The 11,095-nt window shown below is 38.6% G+C and overlaps 2 protein-coding genes across 5 annotated transcripts; both read right to left on the reverse strand.

The window, feature by feature from the left end:
• Positions 1-3,088: 3,088 nt before the first annotated feature.
• On the reverse strand, positions 3,089-7,978 carry LOC140046315 (uncharacterized). 4 transcript variants are annotated; one of them, XM_072090910.1, is made up of 3 exons: positions 7,883-7,973; positions 6,213-7,310; positions 3,089-4,493 (listed from the first exon to the last, which is right to left on the reverse strand). In XM_072090910.1, the coding sequence occupies exon 2, from the start codon at positions 7,214-7,216 to the stop codon at positions 6,215-6,217; it is 1,002 nt and encodes a 333-aa protein (XP_071947011.1). In that variant the 5' UTR covers positions 7,217-7,310; positions 7,883-7,973; the 3' UTR covers positions 3,089-4,493; positions 6,213-6,214. The 4 variants fall into 4 exon arrangements, with proteins under 4 accessions (XP_071947011.1, XP_071947008.1, XP_071947009.1 ...); XM_072090907.1 differs by having other exon boundaries at positions 3,089-4,497; XM_072090908.1 differs by having other exon boundaries at positions 3,089-4,497; positions 6,213-7,225; positions 7,883-7,971.
• LOC140047771 (uncharacterized) lies at positions 4,494-5,492 on the reverse strand. The gene has a single exon (XM_072092805.1). The coding sequence runs from the start codon at positions 5,490-5,492 to the stop codon at positions 4,494-4,496; it is 999 nt and encodes a 332-aa protein (XP_071948906.1).
• Positions 7,979-11,095: the final 3,117 nt, after the last annotated feature.

Below are 11,095 nucleotides of genomic sequence, written 5' to 3' on the forward strand. Positions count from 1 at the left end.
TTTGGAGTCAAAATACAAGAAAGGCAGGTGCGTAAGAAAAACATCCTCTGAACCAACACAATGGAGTAAATATATACCAACAAACAACCCGTCAAGTTTGTTTGTTGTAAAGAAAAAATATACATTTACTCAACGGGCGAAAATAATGTGAGTTTATCTATGTTTTGCGGTAGTATTAAATTATATTTATGGTAATAAATGAAACCTACTGCAGGGCTCGATTTAGTGCTAGCCCGGCGTACAATGGCTAGTAAAAACAGCTCCGGGCTACCTAAAGTATCTTCCTTTAAGCCCGGATGGCTAGTAGGTTGTGGGAACTCGAAATTGGGACGAAATGACCTCATAAAAATAACTCCAGCATAAAAGACATATGTCTTGGCAACATCAGCAAAAAAAACCACTCGCGCGCTGCTGTGGCCATAACAAGTGATGATGTAGGCGGAGCCTCTCATAATCAAGCAAATTTTCCGAATTATGATTGGCCATTTATGTTTTTGTCACCCAGGTTATTGTGAAGTAGGCGGAGCTTCATTATCAGGTCAAACGTGTCACAAAAATATGACCATAAATAACGAACTGTGATTGGCCAAATGTAGTAGAATTTTGTCAATGTTAAAAATAACTTGTCTAGTCTTGTCAGGCCTGGTTGTCACAGATCAAAGCTAGGGATATTTTGTAGGGCCGGGTGGCTGGCTCTATCCCTGTAGGTAGGCCATGGAGGCCATATTTTATAATATGCGTAGGCCTAGATAGAATCAAAAGCCATCGTTTGGCATCGTGATGGCTGCTCAGCAGCTAGGCCTAGCTAGATACTACCATTTTGGTAACAGTTGAGTAGAGTAGGCCAGGTGCTCCAATGCGATCTAGCCTAGCTAGGCTAGGTAGGCCTACTACGTCTATCCTAGCTACCCTACTATAAATGATAGGCTCTCTAGGCCTAGCCTAAGGTAGACAGAATCTAATTAGTTTTCTTGGCTAGGTTGAAGACCAACAACAAAAAGACCTCAATAAATCGATTCTGTGAATATGGTGAGCATGAAATAGACTATGCGTCGCGACGCAAAGTTAATTTTTATAATGTGAACAATAAAGAAATACAATTTTGTGTAATTTTTCATGCAATAATAGTTTAAATGCGCGATTTGAACGATTTGCGCAATTTGAAATTGCGCAAGGATTTTCTTGCGCAATTTTAAATTGAAACATGTGTTTCAAATTGCGCAAGCAACGTATTAAATTGCGCAAGGTTTTTCGACAGATTGTGAAATCATGCACACCCATATTTTGTTAGTAATTTCTAAGAATGATTCAAAATTAAAGATAATATCGCATTTCCTTACCCTCCCGGGAGCCTCCCTCCCGAATTTTTTTTGATGAATAAAAAAAATCTCGAATTCCCAATGGTTCTATAAAATACCATATTCACACATAATATGAGGAGAAGGCATAAATAAATACCAATAGTAATATAATAATTTCAATTCAAATATCAGTACTAATGACGATTAATAAGACTAATAACGATTGGATTTTTTTTAGAAACAATAATTATTACGAATTATTAGACGTTTACTATTTAACTTAAAAATTAAATTTAATGACAAAAAAGATTGACCTTTCGGTACCATTTTCAACAACAAATGAGTACAATAATAAAAATAACAAACAGTTAGAACTATCTTGCGCAATTTACAAATTGTGCAGCGCAATTTGAAATTGCGCAAGGATTTTCTTGCGCAATTTCAAATTGCGCAAGAATTCTTTGCGCAATTTTAAATTGCGCAAATCGTTCAAATCGCGCATAACACAGTATTTATGTAAATGTTTAGCAATTCTCGAGCGTTTAGATTAGTGCGCCCTCTATTGTACAAAATGCCTGAATTCATTTATATGGCGGCCCTGCTATCACGGTGCGATAATAAGAGTGGGCTAGTAAAATAATGTATGGGCTAGTGAAATCTACAGTGAACTAGCCCAGTGGGCTAGCAACATGAAAAAGATAAATCGAGCCCTGCTACTGTGTTTAAAATTATGTATGGATAAACAAGTATTGTTTTTAAGCTGTAGTATATCTTAGTATTTGTAATCTTAGGTGTTGGGTCTTAGCTTTCGTGATCTTAGGTCTTAGGGGGTCTGAGCTTTCGTGGTCTGAGGTTTCGTGACACCCCCAGGAGTAGCGATTGCTTTGCGCTACCATTTTGAAAGCCAAAATTAGATACGAAAGCAAACACAGACACGTCTCCGTACAATGCTGCGCAAAGGAAGCGTTCGTTAGACTGATTTTGGTTGAAGAAAATAATTTGCACATTTGTTTATTATATCAGTCCTATTTATTTGCACTGGTTGCGTTCTATACTTTAATGTGGCCGACTTGATCGATTAGTTTTTGGCCGAGTTGACGTGAGGCCGAGTTGACTTGGGGCCGACTTGAATTTAGCCGAGGTGGTTTAGAGCCTTTGATTATAATAAAATACAACAGTATAATTAGTTGTTATAATATTGAACAGTTTAAATTGATTATACTCTTTTTCCTATTGTTATTTCTGCTCTGAAAGACCTGCGAACCAAAAATATAAAATGTAATAGGAATTTGACTGAAGAAATGATTTGCACATTTGTACTGATTTTAATCACCTAATGTAACCCTATTTACTAATTAAATGGAGTTAGATAATTAGTTATTGACAATTAAAACAAATTTGGGTTCAACGATTTGCATCAAATAGGGGTGTTTTCCGATCGTGGCATACACTGTCTAATGGATGTCCATCTTGAAAAATACCCGCACACAATAATACGAGGATGTTTCGCATTTTCCTATCTCCTCCTATGATAATTGTTTTTAATAGCTGAAAACCGGTTGAAAAGCTCGAGTACAGAATCATAATGTTGAAGACCGATTTTCTTAAAAAAATACTATTTGGATATATTTAATTGAAAATTAAACGAGGCTTACCTGTAAGGTGAAGTTTGATGTAAATTCTACCATATCAGCAGTGGCACTTCTGGGTTAACATGAGAGGCACGACCAGTGTCCGCTAAGATCAGACTTCAAATCCTTGTGTGCACGATCCGACGTGGTAAGAAAAACCCGATAAGGGCGGGTAGCTAATAGGGAAGGGCATGTTAACCCAGAAGTGCCACTGCTGATATGGTAGAATTTACATCAAACTTCACCTTACAGGTAAGCCTCGTTTAATTTTCAATTCTACCATATCAACAGTGACGCAACTTCCGGGTTCCCATGAGACTTTAAAGCAGAGTGAACACAAGGACAAATTATCCAACACAGAATACTTGTTGCCATGCCAACGTTATTTTTATTGCTCTATTGTAATACTGCAACATCATATGCATTTTTGTTACTATTATCAATTGGCTTATTGTAATACCTGTTAAACGTAGTAGCAGAGGCCCAACCTATGTGTTTTAAAATTTCATCCACCGGGATAGACCTACTTGCTTTAGAAGCACTAGCTGCCCTTGTACTATGCGCAGTAAACACAGCTGTATCAATTCCTGCTAGGCCCAGTAGTGTTTTAAGCCATCTGCCAATGGTGCTAACCCCAACGGATTTAAATGGTCTAACATACGAGATCAACAGTTTTGACTCGCTTCTCAGTGGCTGTGTACGGTCCAAATATGATTCGAGGGTATTAAACACACACAATTCCCGTTTTGAATATTTCTTAAACCTTAGGGATGAAAAAAGTTTATTGGGCCGGTCCTGTTTAGCAAGTACAGTAATTGAAAAATCAAAGCCGTTTCCCGACTTTATCATACTCTTAGTGTCTAGTCCCGCCAGCATATTGCATCTCTGCCCTGACGTTAGAGCCATCAACATGACTAGTTTATATGATAAATCCCTGAGTGACAACTTATATAATGGCTGCATTAGAGATAAGTAATCTAAAACAATGTTAGCGTCCCAGGTAACTGCGTACCTTGGAGCCGGAGGCCGGCAATTAAAAACCCCTTTCATATACTTGGTCACTAGTACATGACGTGTAATGGGTCGGTCCTCCTTGCCCTGATAGTCAGTGAAGCAACATGCTAACGCTGACCTAGCCGTGTTAAGCGAGGAGTAAGAAAGCCCTTCTTTAAAAAGGTTATGTAAAAACTTTAAGACATCTCCTACAACGGGGTGCAAGAAATCAATTCCTTTGAAAACAAAATTGACGCCACTTCCTGATGTGTACGTCATACTGCTTCCTTGTGCTCTGTCACCAAGAACATAAGATGACGTCCTCAATTTCTGCCGGTAGGCTGACGTCAGCGATGATTTCCCTGACAACTTGCAAATTAGTAGACATAACTGTGAGCTTAGTGGATGGTGATGAATAAGTGGGTGTTCTAACACTGACTTGTTGACCCTCACCCAGCGTGGTGTGTCGATGAGTAAGTCGAGAACTCTCGTAAACCATGCCTGTGTTCTCCACAGTGGCACCACCATGATGCCCGTGGCCTGTTCCAGTAAAACTTTCTGTAGGCATCTAGCTATCAGACAAAAAAGGGCGAAAACCATAAAATTGTTTAAATGTTGACCAATCACTGGTAAAAGCATCAATGATAACAGCGTTTGGATCTGGTTTCCAAGACGCATATGCCGGTACCCTATGATTAATTCGACTAGCAAATAAGTCAATATCCGGCACTCCAAAACAGTCAACAATCTTAGAAAAAATACTTGCATTCATTTGCCATTCTAACCCAGATACAAAATTTCTAGACAGAACATCTGCCTCTACATTTTTTATGCCCGGAGTATGAGCAGCGGTAAGCCAAATATTTCGCTCTATTGCCCAGTACCAAATCTTGTAGGCAACCGAATTACATGACCACGATTTCGTACCTCCTATACAATTTATATATGAGACAGCGGTCGCGTTGTCCGACATAATACGAATATTTACTTTGTGCAAATGGCCACAAAGTGCCTGTAAGCCAAATAGCGCTGCAAGCATTTCTAGAATGTTTATGTTGTAAACAGCTTCCTCTAGGGACCACAGCCTCTGCGTTCTGCTCTCGTCAACTATGGCCCCCCAGCCCTTGCGGGAAGCATCTACGAAGATCGTATAGTTAATAGGGCCATGATTAATCAGTTTTGAGGCTGTTGGGAGAAATGTTATCCACCATTCAAGTTCAATTATACTCTCCTCCGAGAGGATCATCATCACCTCAAAATTACCTGCTGAATGCCGCAATGCCAAATCTTTGTCTCGGACAAGATGTCTGTAGTGTAACGGTCCATATTCCACGCCTGGGAATGTCGCGACAAGCTTACCTATGAGTGAAGCAAATGCCCGGATGCTACCAGATTTCTTAAATACAAACTCTCTGCAAAGGCCAACAATGCTTGATATCTTTGCTTTGGTAACCGAAACAGACATAGACACCGAGTTTAATTGAAATCCCAGGTATTCTAACTGCTGAGTGGGTCTAAGTACAGATTTTTCCCGATGCACTGAAAACCCTAATTTTGTTAGCAGCATTGTAGCTTGCAACGTAGCCTCTTGACACCCCACCAATGTGTCGTCAGTGTAAAACGAGTCATCAATGTAACCGAGGCATGAGATACCAAAGCTACTCCTTAAAGTAGAAAAAAAAACTGGCTTCAGCAGCTTTGTAAAACGCGAGGGCTACAAGATAAGCCCATAGGTAGCGCATTAAATTGGTAAAATACACCTTTCCAACAAAATTTAAGAAACCGTCTATACTTTGCTGCAATAGGCACCAAATAATAAGCGTCCCGGAGGTCGATGGATGACATAAAACACCCCGGCTTCATAAGCTTTATTGCCGAATCTATCGTGTCCATTTTAAAATGCCTATAAGTGACATACTCATTAAGTTCCTTAAGGTTGAAAATAACTCTATATTTACCCGGTTCTTTTTTGGGACGGATAAATATAGGCGAAACAAAATCTCCCTTACATAGTTTGGAAATGTCAATAACCCTTTTGGCCAAAAAAAGATGCAAGTTCTGAGTCAATAGCTCGTTGCTCAGCAACAGAAAATTGCGACTCTAATTGTCGATTATAGCCAGCCTGCACAGGCATAGCTTCAAATTCAATTTCACAATCGGTAACACATGACAGAACAAAGGGATCCGTAGTGATCTCTTTCCAACGGTCCACGCAGAACCTTAATTGACCTGCAATAAAACTACCATGATTATTAAGAATTCTATCAATCTGATTAACAAAACTGACCTCTACTCTCGATTTCCCTTTGGTTGAGCAGCCAGCCGGGCTCCCTGTCTGCGTTGGTAGGAGCCCTTTCCTCCTAAAAAAGACTGGTTTGACTGGTACCTCTGGAACCCTGAGCGACTTCCACCTCGGCCGCGGAACCCAACTCGTCTGGCTCCTGCATATGGGTGGTATCCACGACCCCGACCTCTTCTAGCACCTGATAATTTCTCGCCAAGTTTGTTTGATTTGAAGAGATCATCTATCTGTTTGGTAACATCATCTCCAAAGAGCTCTGTGGTTATGGGAGTCGTAACCCCACAGAGTGCAACAAATCCTGCGTTAAGGTCTGGTTTTAACATCTCCCTTCGCTTCAGGTTAAACTCCCGGTTTGCAGTCAGCGCTATAACCAGTGCATGCGTCAATGTAGTTTTCAAATCACCTGAGGCCTTGTGACATGCTTGGAGCAGAGCATACATAGAGTTTACGAACAGTGCCTGCACTTTCTGCAACCCAACATCATTGGTCCTGGTAGAAGGTTTCAACTGGCCCCACACAAGTAAGTTCACCTTGGGTGTGATTAGCATTTCACAGTTGAGTGGTCGAAGATATTTTCCAGTAAGCTCCGTCATCTTTGCAGGGGGTATCCTTCCACTAATCAGGTCACTTACAATTGTAGCCAATTTATCATCCACAGCTGGCCCTGTAAGTGTGGCTGTACTAAATTCAGCTGCTAAGTCAGCAAAATCACTGGTTTGAATAGCTGTAGCTACCTCCTCTGGCCCACTTGTGTACTCATCAATGCGTTGTGCTGTTTGTGCTGCGGGGAGCTCATCATCAGACCACACAGGCATATAGGACTGGCCCTCATCAGGCTCCTCTGTGAAGCCAACCATATCTTTGACTTGTTGAACCAAATCTTGCTTCATGCTGGCCACCATTGACGACATCGAGTTAATCAACTCCTCCTTTAATTTATCACTAACACTAGAAGCTGCACCACCTGGCGAGCCATCATGTTCTGCCATATTAGAAGTCTATGGAGACAGAAACAGTACTATATAGCTATAGTCACTGTACAGCCACCCAAGAAATCTCATCGCTTGACTAATATTATAACACCTGTATGCAACAGACATACCATTAAGGTCATGACCTGCTTAGTATACTCGCATACATGCACATTTGCCAGTCAAGGCCTAGCTAGCAATACCTACTATTAATTAGTAATAGCATAGAGAAATTATAATATCTCTATGGTAATAGGCCTGCTCTAGGCCTAGTAGTATAGTAGACGGCTCAACAACCGCCTGATATAGCAATGAATTTATAAATTATAAATTATAGCCTTTTTAACGCATTGGCTAATTGAGTGAACGGAGACTATCAGCTTACTCTCCATTGTGCAGGTGTAAAACAAAACACTGCATTAGGGAAACGAGTAACTTACTTTCCCTTTAACAAAAATATGCGGCATGCCACAGCCTGCATAACATTCCATAGATTAAAGATGGCGGCCACGCATATAGCCTCACTTGCACGCCATCATTCCCAATTTATAATAGCCTACTCCGAATTCATCATAAGATAAGGAGATAGAAATAAAGCCATATAGGCTAAATTAAGGGCGTCCGTACGGTCATACAGTCCGCCCAGTCCTCTAGCAACTACCTAAAGCAAAATTTTAACGTTACCTTTTATGAAGCCCACAACTGCGATGATCCTCACGCCGTATGTATCTAAAGAAACAATATCCAACTAGCGCACACGTCTGACCTGTCGCGGTTCTGGAAGTACAAATGATCTTAGCGGACACTGGTCGTGCCTCTCATGGGAACCCGGAAGTTGCGTCACTGTTGATATGGTAGAATATACGTTTATACAAAATGTATTGATTTGCGATGAATGGAACATTCCAATCTCTGTTCCACAAAAATGTCTATTCCCTCAGGCTTCGTAAAGGCAAATACACTCATAACAGAAATTCGATCCTTTTTTGTTTTCAATCTGTGCTGCAGAGGTTGGATATAGTTTTTTTTTAACGGATAATGAGATAGCGTTTTCAGCCGCCGTCTATTATGTACAAAACTTTATTATTGCAGTTAAACCACCCAAACATGACATGAGTAGCGTTGTAAAGCCAGTAGAGGATAGACCCATAGTACGAAGGATCACATGCCCTAAACGCAGAACAACTTTGATGGGTAGGAAACAACTTAAGTATGAATTGGCTCTAAGAAACAATTGAAACCATTAGGCCCACTAATTAAGTTGAGTTAGATAATTTTTACTATTGATTGACGATTAAAGGCCAGGTGCGGGCAAAAAATTTCTATTGATCATACATTCCAATAATTATCGATCTATAGTTTCCCCATGTTTCATAATTTTTGGGATTTTATTTGTGTTACACAAGCTTGTTGAAAATAAGCACTTTCTTATCAGTGGGGGGATAGTTCAAATTACACAGTAAAATCTCTATTCTTTTGTACACAAATTTTGTAAATAGAGAGGCATTTTAAAAAGCTATGAAAAATAAACGGCGTGGTAAAAAAGGTTATCAGATGACTAAATATAGGTAATATAACTTGAATATTACATTTCTGATATTTTTATTCAACTTCAGCTTTTTATTTTCATGCTATAGCAAAAATTATCCACTGTATATCCACCATCTTTTTTTACCGTCTAGGGAGTCACCAGACATGTGATTACATTAGGTTAACTACCCAACTACTGAAAAAAAAGTCTTTCTGTTTTTTATGGAAGAATTTTGCCAAATTTTGTATTTGACCATATTAAGGGAAATTCATGTTTTTTCGTCTCGATTTCTGTTACAAATATTTGATTTATGTACAATTAACCAGATATTATATTTAAAATTCATGCCTGTACCTGAGCTTTAAAGCGAATTTATGATTTGCCCCGAATGGAGGTGGTTTTACATTATATAAACATATACAAATGAACTTTATTACTGACAGTTGCCTCTTAACGTTTGTATTAATTAATACAGTAATTACAAAAAATTATACGTCGTAGTGATGTATCGTTAAATGTACTGTACTATTTCAATCGACTATGACGGTGACAGTTTCAACAAAGTATTACATCGCAATGTTTTAATGTGTTTAGTGGTATATTATTTGTAAAACATGAAAACAATTACTATACTAAATGGATAAAGAATAATTGAAAAAAAAAGAGTAAAATTTTTCCTCTTTGCACCCATCCTCTTCACCATCCCTCAACACTAATGTTACATACAAAACACAAATTAAGTTTGTTTAAATTTGACTCAAACAATTGGTATCATTTTGTGACAAGTTTCTCTTTCGGAAGTAATTCCCAGGATGCTAATTTTAGTTGAGTACATAAATCACCGTGTCTATTTATTCGTTTCTGTAAACGACATGTATTATTGTCCTGTGGTACGTACATTTGAAATTGCTAGTTTTTTAACGCTGACATTATTATGTATTCGAGAACCATCTGTGGGCACGACCTAGATGATACGCGAGCGAAGCGAGCGTACCATCTAGTTAATTTAATTAACGTTTTTGTCTGTTTCGATATGAACATATCGTTCTGGCAACTTGTTGATTATTTACATAATCACTATAAATATGTTGATGATCTTACACTTTTGTAGAATCCCGTAAGATTTGTCAATCTTCGTTACTTCCTGGTTGTGCATCTAGTCTTCTTGCTTGGGCCGAAAAAAGCAACATGAGACTTAACCTAAAATATGTCACATTATGGACGTTTGTTTTTCTAACAGACCCCCTCCTCCTCCTAATATCATCCTGAATGATCAGGTTATTTTCAAACGTGATTGTGTTAAATGCTTGGCGTTTTTATTCAGTCCAACTTAAAGTGGGACAGACATGTTTATTACATAGTTAGAAGAGGTAATAGCAAACTTTTCTCTTTGAGAACGCTTAAACGTCGTGGTGTTCCTTCTGATGATCTTGTGTCAGTGTATTTAGGTGCGGTACGACCAGTTTTAGAATATGCGGTACCCGTTTGGAATGGTGGTCTTACAATTGATCACATTAATGCAATCGAACGGGTCCAGAAACGTGCATGTAGAATTGTTTTGGGTAGGAATTATACTGGTTATGACGATGCTTTGGTCATATTGCGCCTGGATGGTCTGAGTCACAGGCGTCGGGACCTATGTATTGCCTTTGCTAAATCCAGCTTGAATCCTCATTCTAAATTGTTCTCACTTCTTCCTTCTAGGGGTAATGTTGTGCACAAATACAACACCCGCAATGCCGACAGGATTCGCAATGTCAATTGTAATACAGTGCGTCATAGTAACAGTCCTCTGACTTATTTGATTAACTTAATCAACGAATTTAATTTGTGAGTTAAGCCCTTCGATCCTTTTTTTTTTTAAATTGTTATCACTTGTTTTAATGTTATCATGAAATGCAATTCAGCATGGGACGCATGCGTCCCTAAATGCTGCTATATTTTATGAATTTTTTTGTAAATTTGTTGTTGTTTTCATTTTTGAATAAAGATATACCAGTCAATAAAAATAATAATAATAATCGATGGACTATAGTTTGCTATAATCAACGTTCAACCTATGAAATCAGTGATGTTAATAGTGTCCGCGATAACAAACCTTCAAGTGGTTTACTTTTGTGATATAAAGTGTTTTTTTTACCATGACCATACATAAATGGAATAGCCTATATTAAGCTTTTACAATCAATATAAATTATATTGTTGCATACGCTCACGTACGTTTTTTTTTGTGGAGAGGATACGTCGCCATTTTAGGGTGTATAGCCTATAGTGCAAATCATCATTATTGACAGTATATTGCCATGGAGCTATACATTAGTTCCAAGTATTTCAAAGTTAAACAAATTTATTATTTCATCAATTCA

Source organism: Antedon mediterranea, chromosome 4 (assembly GCF_964355755.1).
Source record: "Antedon mediterranea chromosome 4, ecAntMedi1.1, whole genome shotgun sequence".
Lineage (NCBI taxonomy): Eukaryota > Metazoa > Echinodermata > Crinoidea > Comatulida > Antedonidae > Antedon > Antedon mediterranea.